General features: G+C 38.7%; 1 protein-coding gene across 7 annotated transcripts in view; it reads right to left on the bottom strand.

Annotated features, from left to right (window-relative positions):
- Positions 1–15,751, bottom strand: part of MITF (microphthalmia-associated transcription factor) — a 228,457-nt gene that overhangs the window by 10,140 nt on the left and 202,566 nt on the right. For all 7 annotated transcript variants that reach the window (XM_010861986.1, XM_010861987.1, XM_010861991.1 and 4 more), the window contains 3 exons: positions 11,069–11,186; positions 9,039–9,095; positions 3,268–3,343 (listed from right to left, as the gene is read on the bottom strand). In XM_010861986.1, the coding sequence (XP_010860288.1) occupies positions 3,268–3,343; positions 9,039–9,095; positions 11,069–11,186 (251 nt within the window). The remainder of the gene's footprint in view (positions 1–3,267; positions 3,344–9,038; positions 9,096–11,068; positions 11,187–15,751) is intronic.

Here is a 15,751-nt window from a genome sequence, read left to right as displayed (position 1 = left end):
TACCTTTAAATAGCATTTGCTGCCTGACAGGTACTTTTTAAAGTGGTTTAATCATAACAACTTCAACTGGTAGACACTAATATTATCCCCATTTTATAGATTGAAAAACAGAGGCATAGACAGGTTAAATAATTTGCTCTAAGTATACAGCTAGGAAATGGTCGAGCCAGGAAGCCTGGAGAATCTGGAGCCAGACTCCATCCCTAAACCACCTTCCTCTCAAGAGACTGAGTCCTCAAATCAACTAGACTAGATAGAAATAGTCTGCTCCCTGCTCCCCTCCTTTTTTTTAACAGGTAAGAAAAATGAAATACTTGGGGAGAATTTCCTCCCCAAGTCACACATCTAACAGGTTTTCTAATTCAAACGCAGGCAGCCTGAGCTTGGTGCCTTTGGATTTTTAAACACTATTGTTCTAATGCATTCCTATATAAGAACATTAAAAATGCCATTAAGGTGTAGATAAGGTGGGTGGTTTAGTAGCTAAGTCATGTCTGACTTTTGTGACCCCTTGGACTGTAGCCTGCCAGGCTCCTCTGTCATTGGAATTTTCTAGGCAAGAATACTGGAGTAGGTTGCCATTTCCTTTTCCAGGGGATCTTCCCGACCCAGGGATAGAACCTGTCTCCTGCATTGTAGGCAGATTCTTACCAACTGAGCTACCAGGGAAGATGTAGGTAAAAGCGAGTTGAAAAACTTACAGCACCCCAGAAAAATCATTAAGACTAAAATTATAACTACATAGTAATATTTCTATAGTGCTTTAAATTAACCTGAGCTCTTTTATAGAAAATATCCATGATAATAATGACAATGGTAAAGCCAAAAACAATTTTATGTATGGAAAACCTCCTATGCCATAATCTACAGCTGCTAAAAGCAGACTGGAAGTATCAGCTGGGACATGTGAACGGTGGTGGTTTAGTTGCTAAGTCATGTCCGACTCTTGCAATCCCATGGACTGTAGCCTGCCAGGCTCTTTGTCCATGTGATTCTCCAGGTGAGAATACTGGAGTGGGTTGCCATTTCCTTCTCCAGAGGATCTTCCCGACCCAGCAACTGAACCCAGGTATCCTGCATTGCAGGCAGATTCTTTACCAACTGAGCTATGAGGGACATCCCATAATCTATAGCTGATAAAATATCGGAAGTATCAGCTGGGATGTGTGAATGGAGGAACATTACAACAAGCCACCAAGTAATTGATCCTCACATGGCTTAGATGGAGAACAAAACAGAAGCTCTCCCATGAGATGCTGAGTTTACAGCCCCTGGAGAACTCCCTGAGGCTGATCCCTGGGATCTGGGCACCAAAAATGGCAACCCAGGGAGGTGTCCTGAGAGGCTAAGAGTGAGCACAAAGCCAACCTGTTCAGGGCTAAAAGGAAAACAACAGACCTGCCTCAACAGCCAGAGAGAAATAAAATTATAATGAAAGATGCCTTCACTAGGCCAATAAGGTGAGAAACCCGTAATTAAACATGAAAGCAGATGCTCTGGTTTTAAGAGGTGATGATTCTAATCACTTGGGCTTCCCTGGTGGCTCTGATGGTAAATAATCCACCTGCAATATGGGAAACCTGGGTATGATCCCTGGGTTGGGAAGATCCCCTGGAGGAGGGCATGGCAACCTAATCCAGTATTCTTGCCTGGAGAATCCCTATGGACAGAGGAGCCTGGCAGGCTACAGTCCATGCTGTCACAAAGAGTTGGAACGACTGAGCAACTAAGCACAGAATTAAAATCACTTACCTTGGGTTTCACCTCCTTGTGAGACCCAATTAATTAATTATGCTTTGGGGTTTTCAATTTTTTTTTTTTTTTTTTGCAATGAGAGCAATCCTTTTTTTTTTTTCTCACACAGAAGTGTAAACAGATCCCCAAACATAAGTCACTAAAGGCAGACCTAGTCTAGGGTAGGAGAGGGTGTGGGGCTGAGACTGTGATCAGCTTGACTATGTCTCTATAGCAGCCCCAAGGTCTGTGACAGAAACCTGGCTTAGGACAGAACAGATGCGGTCCGCTGTATCTTAAAACAATGCCTACAATTAAAGATTGTTATCAGTTCAGATTATAAACACATAAGTATTCTAATACAATAAAGAAGATATGCAAATAGAGGCTTTCACTGCAGCCCCATAATTTCATAATATGTTGCTAAAGAGATCCATGTGCTGCAGTTTAAAAGAATATGCTAAAAAGTGAAAGCTGATAAAGAACAGGAAAATGGGAATTCAATTTCAACTATCATGCAAGACTGACTATAGGAAATGAAGGTCACAGCCCCTTCGTAGGATGCATTTGTGCTGCAGAACTGAGAATTTGAATGTTTTGAGTTTCAAAACGGCTTTCCTTGAAACCTGGGAAAGTGAAATGTTGATGATGGAGACTTGGCTTGAACATTCATCAAAACCACCTTAGAATGGGCAATGGTTTTGTCACAAATTCTCTGACAATAATGTGAATAGCAAATTTAATAAGCCTTGCATGAATAATGCTTGATTTCATCTTTACATTTTATTAGGTAGCTAAAAGGTCATATTCAGAGGCTAATTTCATAGAATGCCTGTGGGAGCCATTAAAATGTATACATCTTCGAGCCCTTTACTTCAAATGGGCCAATTTCTAATGGATAAAAATTGTGTATTTGTTGTCCTATTTGCTGACATTGCTGGTAGGAAAATTATCTTTACAACCGTAATCTCTGAAAGAGTGCATTAGAGACTGGAAGCTGAAATCCAAATTAGCTGACCAGTGCTTATAAGAGGATTAAAAATTTATTTTTTTCCCCTTGATTGGTAAAACAAACAAAGGGCATAAAATTTGGGGGAAAAAAACCTGACTTTTTATCTACTGAAGATTGTTAAACTGGAAATCTCCAATATCAGCTCTCAGTGCCTATATTATATGAGTTTAAAAGCAAATAAATAGCCAACAAATCTTGCTTTATCACCTACTGAAGTCTCTGTCCAGTATGAACTGATAATTTTTTTAGTAGTTCAGTGTTTGTCAAAGAATCTCAGATTTCAGGAAGCCACCTTCCCACCTCCAAAGCTGAACAGCTCACGTCCAATAATCTTTTTGAACAACTCAGTTCACTTCTCTTGAGATTTTAGTTTGATGAACCAACCAAAAGAAAGGAGCAAGTGGTATGCATAAATGAAACCAAAGGAAGAAGGGATACTTCTTTAGTTTTATCTGCACACTTTTTACAACATATGAAAAAACATTAAGGTACGAAAAAATATATGATGCAATTGTACTCACGGATCATTTGACTTGGGAATCAAAGTACCTAGTTCCTTAATGCGGTCATTTATGTTAAATCTTCTTCTTCGTTCAACTTCAAAAAAAGAGCACAGGAAAGGGCTATTAGTAATGGTGCCATATACACATTTAGCACATCTCATTAAAGGCATGTGTGTATTATCTCTGCTTGGTTGGGACAATGAAAACCTGAATCTATATTTCCCAGTTACTTTCCTGGTTTTGGTACTGAGGTTAAAGCCCTTTAAAAGATGAGCCCCTTTAAAAAATGAGCTACCTTAGTACAGAGCTGTATCATTTATGAAGCCCTGAGATTATAATTTCTCATTTGACCCTAGTAACTCTTGAAATTGGAGCTACCATCCTCAGTTACAAATGACAAAACTACCTAGGTGATATCAGAGAGCTGACGAGGACACAATAAGTGGAGAACAGCCTGACGCAGTAAGTGGAGAATAGCCAGTACTCGACCCTGATCCTCCAGCCCAGGGGCAGCAAGTTTTCTGCAAAGGGCCAGATAGTGAGCTCTCTGTAGGCCAAACAGCAAAAATAAGCATATAATTAAGTACCTACACAGCAAAAGAGAAAACAGATTTCCATAAATTTTGTGTTGACAAAATTCAAAATGTACTAATATTAACTGAACGCTATTTTCAATGATGCAAGTTTACTAACAAGAATCACTGGATATTGAAACTTGGATTTTATATAATTTTCACATATCATAAAATATTATTCTTCGGGCATTTTAAACCATTTAAAAATGTAAAAAAACATTCTCAGCCTACAGGCCATACAAAAATCTTTGCTCCAGTCCAGGAATACCCAACAGAAACATAATGTGAAACTACTAAAAACTAAAGTTTCACATGTAGTTTTTAGTTTTCCAGCAGTCTCATTAAATGAGTAAAAACAAAGAAGTGAAATCTACTTTAATATTTTTATTAAACTCAATATATCAAAAGCATTATAATATCAACATGTAGACTATATAAAAATTTATAAATATTTAACATCCTTTTATCTGTACTAACTTTTCAAAATCCAGTGTGCATTTTATACTTGCAGCAACTCACAATTTGAATTAGGTACATTTCAAATGCTCAACAGGCAGACATGTCCACTGGCTACAATAATGAATAAAATAATCCTAGAAGTCAAGCATCTTCAACTATACTATGCATCCTAACAGCATTCTTCTTTTATAAATCCAGTTGTGCATTCAACTGAATAATCATCTTCTTGGGGGAAGGGGAGTGAAATAGTAGGCATATGACTTAATAAATGTTTTAAATTTACCTAGTCTGAAAAGAAATTCCAAATAACTTAAAGTCTAATAAATTGGATTAAAGGTATTAATATTTTACTTTGCATATACAAAATCTAATATATATTTATATTTGACTCACTAACATTCTACATGCTTAATAAACAGTATTATTCACTATTTTCTCAATGCATATTACATTTTTTTCTTAGCTGAGTGATTATTTCTAAGATTAAATCAGTTATGCATAACACAGTCTTATCATCAGACTTTTATAAAATAGAAATAGTTAGGGATAATCACTGGCTCTGAAGAAGAAATTTTTGGACCTCTGATCTAGCTAACTTCTTCCAAAACTCTGAAGCGTGACATGTTTTCTTTTTCCAAGCATAAAATATTCATAAAAAATCAAATATTACTGAAATATATAAAATGAAATAAAAGTCTCTAATGAACCTGATGCCACCACTGTAAAATTTGTTACATATCCTTGGTGATTATTTTTATGTTCTAAGAATAAGCACACACGTGGCCTAGGGGTACACCCAGGAAACAGATCTTGAGGCTCTTCTTGATCTACATTCACTTCCTGGTAACCTCATTTAGTATTATGGTTTTGAATACCACATATACAATGATGACTATAGTATTTGCAGCCCAAACATCTCCCTGGAATTCTAGACTCATAAGTCTACTACTAGAGACTTAGGAAGGTCATATGGAAGTCCTCCATATAAAGGTCCAATGGGCAGCCCTGACCCTCCAAACTTCAGCCCCTGATCTTTCTTTTTTCAATAAGCTTCACCCACGGGCTTTCTTACCTCACTGTAACTCCATTTTCCCAGTTACTTAGAGCAGAAACTTAGAATCAATTCTGTAGCTCTATTTCTTTCACATCCTATACTCAATCCATCAGCAAAATCTGCTGGGTCTATCTTTGAAATATTTCCAGAAGTTGTCCACTTGAAATCCCTGCTGCTGCCTGATAGAAACCATCAGCTTCTCTTGCCTGGATTACTGCAGTCCTCCCAAGGGGTACTTCTGCTTCACCCATGCTCTTCATTCCCTACCCCCATTAGTCTATCTACAGTGCATAAGCTGTGAAAACATGAGTCAGAGCTTGTTAATCTCTTGCTGAAAACCCTTCAATTGCTTGCCCTTGAGGTGTCCTCCAGGATCTGGGAGTTCCCATCCCTCTGATTTCATTTCTCTTCCTCTCCTCCTCTGATCACGTTTTATTGTGACTCATCTGTGTTCCTCCTATCCTCAGCTGCATGAGCTTCTTGCCCTTCCTCAACCAAATCAGACACACTCCCCACTTGAGGACCTCATATTGCTGTTCCCCCTGCCTGGAACACTCTTCCCCCAGATATCTGAAAGGCTCTGCCCTCACCCTCCTCCAGTAGTGACTCAAATTTACCTGTGAGCCCTCCCTGACTGCCTATTTAGAAGGGACCCACCTCCTCCCATGCCCATCCCAACACTCTACTTCCCTCTCTGCACTCTGCCTCCTCATAGGACTTTCTGACATCTAACATCTACATATTTCATTCATTCATTCATTCATTTAATCATACAGCTGTCTACCATCTAACACTTGCATGTTTCTATTTATTTATATATGCTTAATCATTGATGTCTTCCAAGTACCCATATGAGCCCAGCACACACTAGGCCTCCAACAACCATGAACCGAATAAAGTATAACATCACTAAAGCAGAATTACATGAAAACCCATTCTGCATCTATCTTTTCTCACTTAACAGTGTACTGTTGACACCTATTATCATCAACATTTGTATGTACTACATTTTATTTTTAATTCAGTGCCTCCCCCCAACTATATTTTTACTATAAAAGTGATATCAGCTTGAAAAAAATGGCAAAACATGCCAAAGTGTGTAAAGAAAAAAGTAAGAAACAACTCTTCACACCATCCAACATCTATATGCCTGAGGAAATTGGCAATGACAAGGCTGACTCCTAGATCTTCTAAATACACACACACACACACACACACACGCATACACAGAGTGTTCCTTTTACATAATGGGATCCTATACATATCATTGTGCTGTTTTGCTCTCCTCATTCAGTAATTCGTTGTAGACAGATGAAACAGACCAACACCATTCTTCTTAAGAGCCACTGAGTGTCCTTTATAAGGATGTACCATAATTTATTTTTTACAAATCCGCTACTGATAAATATTTAGACTATTCCCAATGTCTTTCTTTTTCAAAGTATAATGACTACTTTTGCTAGTGGTCGCATGTACTTTTTATTCCCCTCACAGTACTTAGCCTGTGCTGAAAACACCATCTGCATGAAGCTGTTTGCTCATCCATTCTGTTTGCCCCTGACTCACATGTAAGCTTCTCAGGATAGGAGACAAATCTGTCGGTCTGGTTCACCTCTGTAGAAAAGTGCCTTATACATAATGGGGCTCAAGAAGTAGCTATGCATGAATAAATGAATGTAATCTTTAGCCCATTTTGTCAGAAACTCTTACAAGATAAATTCCTAGAAGAGGAAAGGCAATGAGCAAGTGAACCTTGAGTATTAATTTCTAACGGTTCAATGAAATCTTAAGACTGCTTTATTGTCCTCAGAGTTGGAGCTGATAATGTTTGCACTTTACAGACAGCCCTGAACTTGAGAGTCCAGGTGACAAAGTAAAGGCAGATACTGTTTTTACCAACATCCAACTTAGTTTTCCACATTTCAGTTTTGGAGAAGCTTTAGAGACTGCCTCATTATCTGATTTCTAATGTATTTTAAAAGAAGAAATATCTTAGAGTAAAGTTACTTGGAAACCAGAAGAGACTTTAGAAATATTAGTCAAAATCTCTTGGTTAATAGGTGAGAAAAGTTTCTTCTAAGTGAAAGGGTAACTGGGAAGAGCAGGATCTATTCAAAGAAAACACACAGACACAACCGCCTTCCCCTAAGGACTTAGCAATTCCATTTCTTAGAATTTACCCTGGAGAAACTAACTCTGCTGTACACAGAGAGCCATGTCTGCAAATGTTCGCTGTGGCACTGTTTATAATAGGGAGAAACTGGAAACAGAACTAACACTTAGCAGTAGGAGGATGACTAAATATCACAAGTCACATGTGGAGCACCATGCAACCATTTTTTAAAAAAGTAGATAGATCTAGAGAAGTAATAGCAAAAGGTCTTTAGGACACATGGTTGAGTAAAAAACCAGGCATCTATATGAGACTATTTGTGTTAAATCATAGACAAAATCATTCTATTATAATCTCTGCATGCATAAAGGTGTGTATTCTTAAATACACAGGAAAAGGTTGCTAAGACAAACAACAAATTGAACAAAAAAACCAACAATGATTATTTTTAGAGCTCAGAGAAGAACTGTGAGCTTATCCTATCATTTTTACATGGACAAAGTGTTCATACATAACTTCATCCTTAAAAATCAATTTAGGAAAAAGAGGACAGAGGATCTTGAGATGAGAAATTCACAATTTTCTACTTCCAAGTCCAATCCTTTTTTTCTTGCAGCCTCTTGAACTTGCTTATGTAATAAAAATCTTGAATTTTCATAGGAAAAAGCATAAAGATGTGATCAAGAGTAAATTAAGCATGTAAGAAAGTAATTTTAAATGTTAGAAGACTTCTGTTTTTTCTGTTTTAATGCTTAATTATTAAAAAAAATTTTTAAATTTTTATTTTACAGTACTGTTAACCTTTTAAAAATCACTTCCTCATAGAAAGTTATACAACAAATGGCAATTTTTCTACTGATGCTTAGCTGCTGCTGCTAAGTCGCTCCAGTTGTGTCCGACTCTGTGCGACCCCAGAGATGGCAGCCCAACAGGCTTCCCGGTCCCTGGGAGTCTCCAGGCAAGAACACTGGAGTAGGTTGCCATTTCCTTCTCCAATGCAAGAAAGTGAAAAGTCAAAGTGAAATCGCTCAGTCGTGTCCAACTGTTAGTGACCTCACGGACTGCAGCCTACCAGGCTCCTCTGTCCATGGGATTTTCCAGGCAAGAGTACTGGAGTGGGGTGCCATTGCCTTCTCCTATAGAAGACCTTTTTTAAAATCACAGTTAAAGTCAGAAATTTGGGAGGCTACCTCATCTCACTCAATGACTCTCCTCCAGATGTTTCATTTTTTTTCTTTTAAATCTCACTGGAGAAGGTGATTCCATAATCCCCTTTTGTTAGTTAAGTTCCAGTGTGAGCAACTTATAATTGGGTAGTCAGGGATCAAAATTCCCTCTTACAAAAAAAAGAAAAAAACCAGTCCTCAAGATACTGAAAACAAGTGTGTGTGTGTGTGTGTATATAATTCACTTTAATCTGAGATTAAAATATGAGGCAAAATATATACTTTGGACTCTTCAAAAAACAATTTTCTTCCATAAAATATACCTTTAACAGGTAAAATCAATTTCCCTTCAAAATGCCTGGAAACTTTTTGATATAAGGGGGAACATCAACGCCAATGTAATAAACATAAAACCAACTTACTCAAGTTGTGATTGTCCTTTTTTTGTCTCTCTTTGGCCAATGCTCTCGCTTCAGACTCTGTGGGAAAAATACACGCTGTGCACATGAATGAAGTCATTAGAAACCAGAACTTTTCAAGGAACACAGTGGTGTAAATTAAAAAAACACACTTCATTGTCTAAACAAATGGATGTTTATCTGACTTAACTATAAATAAAAACAGAGTTTAAAAATTTTTAACTTTGAATCAAAGACTTCGGTTTTTTTCAAAAGCAATATATATCCAATAAATGCAAACATTTAGCTTCTACAAAATGGTAGAAGACCAGTAACAAAAATGTCTGACAGGCTGGAACGACAGACAGGTATGAACAACAAAAAAATCAATAACCAGAGATTATGAGAAGTTGCTGTCAATAGAGTATTGTCAGCAGTCAAATTTCCTTTTCAGGAAATAGCACTTTTCAGTCTTTCTTTGATGTGTTAACACACTGAGACAGAAACTGAGCCAAGAAGCTCCCAAACTGGATCTCTAACTGGTTTATGGAAATGAACTCATTATTTAAGAACTTTGGGTTGCTTGACTAATCCTGGGGATTCGGGAACCTCTGTTACTTTCCTTTCAGAAGTGATATAAAAACATTACATTATCATAATCCAGAATTGTATTTTAAAATAGATATTGTTGCATAATTTATAGCATATGTATTATATTATTGTAATGTATTAGGTATTATTAGGTCAGATTTGCTGACTTGTAAGCCTCTTCTTTTTTGTGTATAGTGTGCTGCTTCCTGAGCTATCAGTGTTCAGAACCTCATTTCCTGTCCCTTTACTCTTTTCCTGCCATTTTACCCTTGTCCAGACTGGACTGGTCATTGTCTAAGATACCAGTGACTCTAGAGATAGTGTCTGTTATACCTGCTTTTTTAAAAAGTTTAATAAATGTACACCCTCTTCATCCATTTCTTATATCCTCTTTCCCCTTGCTGCTGTGGTTTTCTTTCTGAAGAAACAATCATATACATAATTCGAAACCCTATTTTACACTCAAGAATTTTATGCATGTTACTCTAACCATATTTTATCCTTATTTAATACAAGTTTCATTTAGCTATGTTTTCTAAAGCTTCATTGTATTATTACTTCCTGGTACGATACCTATGTGTTTGTTGGCTTTTGATGGTTTTTATGTATTAATCATCTTTTTAAAAACCAAATCAATGTCTTTTTTTTAAATGTCTTTCTCCTGCCACAATTTTCTGAACTTTTGTTTTTGTTCTTTCAAAGATACGCCTGAATACAAGAGGAATTTTTTTTTTTTTGCACCAAATCTATATTCCATAGTCTCAGTCTATTCACCGAATCCTGTAGGATACAAGGATCAAATAATAAAAAGGGTTCGGATGAGCTGAAGGCCATAAAATCCAGCAGGGTAGAATGCCAGTTCTAATGCAGTTTCATCGTGTTTTAATGGTAAAATGCCTTCCCTAAAGCGTTAAACAAAAATGAGGGAAACAGGTTAATTTCACACTTGCCTCAAGAGCAAACGATACCCATTGCTCCATTTGATAAATTATTTTTTCACTCTGTGAGTGAATCTTTTGCACATTATAGAGCAAAAGTAACAGGAAGCATCTTAAGAAGTAAGAAACATGTCCTCAGTCTGTCCCAACTGTGGGTCTGAACGTGTGTCAAAGGAAAATTCAGATCAGAGTTCTCAAACTCAAATGCTACTAAGGGCCAGGAAAAATCCAGACTGGGAGTGTTCTGCTCTCACCCCAAAGGGGACAGCGGCCACAGACTCAATGATGGCAGTCACGGAGGAACGGGGACCCGATTCCCAGCATCTCAAGTAATACTGGAAACCAGGATTTTCAAGTATAAAAACCCCATGCTAAAACATAGCTCAATGTCTTAACCACTGCACAGACCTAAAAACATAAGTGTGTGAGTTGGAAATAGTTCTGGAGATCACTACTTGGATAACTTTGCTGAACAAAACACGAACAGAAAACCTCCAGTGAGAGGCACGTTTGCTGAGAATTTACCTGTGAGCTCCCTTTTTATGTTGGGAAGGTTGGCTGGGCAGGAGTTACTGATGGTGAGGCCTGGGGGTGGCAGGCCTTGATTTCCATAAAGGTCAATCAAGTTTCCAGAGACAGGTAACTGGAAAGAGAAAAAAACAGTCATGGAAATGAATCATTGAACGATTCCTAAATTAGTCAGCTAAAACCCTTATCCTATTCCAGACTGTATTCACATACATACATCATTGATACTACGTATAAAACAGAAAACCAATGAGAACATCATGCTGAGGAGCACAGGGAACTCTACCCAACACACTGTGGTGACCTGAATGGCACGGAAGTCCCAAAGGCAGCAGACATAGGGACGTGGGCAGCCGCTTCACTGTGCGGCACAGCAGAAACCAACACAGCATTGTAAAGCAACTATACTCCAAAAAAACTGATTTTAAAAAAAGAAATGATTTCATGTAAAAAATATTTGTTAATACAGGAAATGAGACGTTTGCCATTTCACCCATTCGCAGGTATATGGTCTCCTTAGGGGTTCCCTTAGAGACAGGAAAGGAGGCAGAATCTCACACACATCAAATCAGTATACAACCCATCTGATAGGTGTATCATGAGCATTGAGACCAAGGATAATGTGGTGAACTCATTATCTATAGCATCTAGTAGCTTATGGTAGATGTTCAGTAAACATTGTCTATTATTATTATAAGTCATGTTCTATGTGGCATAGCTTTGTAGCCAAGTCAGGTTTTGCATCAAAGTCAACTTTCTTCCTTCCTTTTCTTCCTCTCTCTCTCTACAAAGAAAAGTAATGAAAAGTGTTTTCTTATTGGAAAAGAAATGATATCCTTACTATTATACTAAAAAGGTATTTTCCTTGAAACTGAAATCTTTCACAGAGCCACAAGAGGGAGCCCACTGACTTTCATAAAAGAACAAAATGTTAACACTTAAAAAAAAAAAAAGAAATATTGAGCCTTTCCAAACGAGCTTAAGAGTGTTTGTCTCTTGTTCTGAACTGAATATTTTCAAGCAGTGAATCTGTTTTATCCCAACAATGACTTCCCTTTGTACGTATACATTTCCCTGTGACTAGCTCTCTGCTATGAGTTTGATATACTCAGTTTTATAAACATATGAGATCCAAGACATTTCCTTTTCCCACTCCCTGAAATAAAGGTCTAAGTATTAATTGCTGGAAAACAGTTAAGTGATCTCACTACTTCCACAGCAGAAACTTCCCATTTCCAGCTCAACTTGAATAATTTCTGAAACTATCATTACCAGGTGAGAGTTTATGTCTTTAAGCCCTTCCTTTACTTGACTATACACTCTGAATTTTACTCTAATCTGAGAAAAGTAAATGTAGTAGCATTTAAGTATGATTAAAATACTCAGTAATGCAGATGTACCTGGTAGAGGCTATATCACAATATAGCATGTGTCATTCTTTCAAATAACCACTAACATACAGATTAAAAGATACCATGAAATAAAGATAGAATCAAATGTGTTTCCTCTCATTGGGAGCCACCAGGTATCATATTCCTGTCATGACTTCTAAATAAACACTCTATGAGCTAAATCCCTAGATAGAGAGATGGGGGAAGACTGCAGAGAAGAAGATGTTTTCCAACAGGTTAATATGACACTTGCTCTAGGGGTTGGGGGCTGTTCGAACAGACAGATCAGCAGAGCACATCTCTCTTCTCCATTCAGTCTTTTGTTCCTTTGTGAAGACAGCATCTAAATTATGCATATGAAATGGATTACACATATCTCACTATACGTATACATATGAAAATGTGATAATGTAAAATGCCCTTGAACCATATTTCAAGGGCCTCTAGCTAAGGAACTGATAAAAAAATGACTATGATTACTAGCTGTCTTAGTGGTTTAATATGAAACAGGTCATCTTCTCAGGTCAGCCTTGCCCTGTGTTTAGTTTTATTCCTGTCCAACTTAATACAGCAAAGTGAAAGAGGCTCAAATGTCTCGATATAGCACTGTAGAGTCAGAGAGTCAAAAGTTATAAAGCTGGTATCTTTATCCTCCTCCTTTATTGTTGCTCAGTCGCTCAGTCATGTCTGACTCTTTGAGACCCCATGGACTGCAGCACTTCAGGCTTCCCTGTCTTCCACTGTCTATTGGAGTTTGCTCAAGTTATCTTCCTGTCCTTCTAGAATTTCAGATTTGGGAAGAACTATCTGGTATTAATGGGCTTCCCTGGTGGCTCAGAGGTTAAAGCGTCTGCCTGGAATGCAGGAGACCCGGGTTCGATCCCTGGGTCAGGAAGATCCCTTGGAGAAGGAAATGGCACCCCACTCCAGTACCCTTGCCTGGAGAATCCCATGGAGGGAGGAGCCTGGTAGGCTACAGTCCATGGGGTCGCAAAGAGTCGGACACGACTGAGCGACTTCACTTTCACTTTCATCTGGTATTAATAAACCAATAATGTGACTTGAGATTCAATGCCACAAGCTAAAAACACTTATTTCCATGGCTTGAGAAATAAAGATCACATGTGCAAACTGTGTGCAAAGCATGCAACTGTGTTATTATGATAATTTGTTAGGAATAAATAATAGGCAAGTGATAAACACAACTAACTTTAAAAAAACCTCTAAGTTATCACTGGATCGATCCTGAACAGATATGTTCTATTATCAACTTCTCCAGGATAAGAATATATTTTCTAACCACAATCTAAAGGAAGATGTTATGTGTACATATACTTAATAAATGCAGACTCACAAAAAGAGAAAGAGAGGGTGAAAGAATTGAAAACTGGAGATAAGACAAAGAAAGACACAAGGGGGCGGGTGGAAACAGGAAGAGAGACACACACAGAAGAGTGGGGGAGAGAGAGAGAGGGATGGGCAAGTCGGGTGCAAGCGGGGAGAACTCAGAAAGAAATGGATTGCTGCTGCTGCTGCCAAGTGGCTTCAGTCGAGTCCGACTCTGTGCGACCCCATAGACGGCAGCCCACCAGGCTTCCCTGTTCCTGGGATTCTCCAGGCAAGAGTACTGGAGTGGGGTGCCATCGCCTTCTCTGAGAAATGGATTGAGTAGGGGTTAAAAACTACAGAGAAGACTGTGTGGACTGACAGCAGGGCTGACCAAAAAGAGAGATGAATTAAAATCTTTGGAACAAGACGCCTTATTGGGCACTCCACTGAGGTCAAACATCATTACTTCCAGTTGAAAAAGCAGCTTATAACCCTCTGGAGAGTTCTTGAAAAGATTTCTCGCTTCGGCAGCTTTTCCAATCTTGCTGGTTAGGAGTGGGCATCATAGAGCCTGCTGGGATATTTTGCTGAGGAAAACTTAATTTTGTGGGTGCCTACTCTGAGCCAGGCACAGAGGTTAGAAGGCAATCTTTGTAACTTATCATGCTGACTTTACAAAAAGGAACATCAAGGTATTGCTCTGAGTGCAGGTTTCTGATAGGAGGTTCACATTGCATGTTAATCGTATTATTGGGAGGAGAGCAGGATCAACCTGCTGATAATTTTCAATAATCAAATAACCAATAATCAAAACTGCAATTTTCAGTTAATCTCCAAATGAACCTGAGCAAATAAAAACCCAGTTGCTCACTAACTGTGGGTACTCAAATTTACAAATGAATGGTGCAGTCATTTACATCCTGGGCTAAGGAACCAGTGACTCAGGTTAGAAGCTGCCTCTGACATGCCAAATGATATTCAACTCTGTGAGGTGAGATGTCCCTCTCTGAAAAGTAGCAGTCATATCACCCATCTCACAGGGTTTTGTAAAAAGTAAACAAGATAAAGTGGGTGAAACAGGTGGTGCAGTGATAAAGAATCTGCCTGCCAATGCAGGAGACGCAGGAGATGCGAGTTTGATCTCTGGGTGGGGAAGATCCCCAGATGAAGGGAAAGGCAACCCAATCCAGTATTCTTGCCTGGAAAATTCCAGGGACAGGGGAGCCTGGCAGGCTACATACAGTCCATGGGGGTCACAAAGAGTCGAACATGACTGAAGAGGCACGCACAAGTGAAACAGAGTACCTGCTTTTAAAGTGACTGATAAACTATGTTTCATTGTCCAGTCACTCAGTTGTATCCAACCCTTTGCAACCCCATGGACTGCAGAACATCAGGCTTCCCTGTCCTTCTCTATTTCTCAAAGTGGCTCAAATTCATGTCCGATGAGGTTTTCCTGAAAGTATATTCTTTGTCTACGGTTTTTTCCCTCAGTCATGTCCACTCTTTGTGACACCATGGACTGCAGCTAGCCAGGCTCCTCTGTCTATGGGGATTCTCCAGGCAACAATACTGGAATGGATTACCATTCCTTTCTCCAAGGGAACTTCCTGACCCAGGGATCGAACCTGGGTCTCGTGCCTTGCTGGCAGCCTCTTTACTGTCTGAGCCACCAGGGAAGTCACAGTTTTTGGGCAGTCAAACTAATTTTCACTTTGATTAACAGAACTATCTGCCACATGAATTACCAAACATCCCGTGGATTGCAATGCAGATCTAAGCACAGAAATGAGGGGATATGTGTGGCTCAAGTGACTACTCCATATTCCAAATCTTTTTCCACTGGGGTGATTTTGCCCCTTTTCCCCAGGGGACATTTGTCACTATCTCGAGACATTCTGAGTTGTCACTGTGAGATGGCAAGGTGTGAATGGCCCCCAGTGGGTAAAAGCCAGGGATC

This window comes from Bison bison, unplaced genomic scaffold, assembly GCF_000754665.1.
Source record: "Bison bison bison isolate TAMUID 2011002044 unplaced genomic scaffold, Bison_UMD1.0 scf7180017864474, whole genome shotgun sequence".
NCBI classification, from domain to species: Eukaryota; Metazoa; Chordata; class Mammalia; order Artiodactyla; family Bovidae; genus Bison; species Bison bison.
The sequence above is the reverse complement of the archived record's forward strand: the minus strand, read 5'-3'. Positions and strand labels throughout refer to the sequence as shown.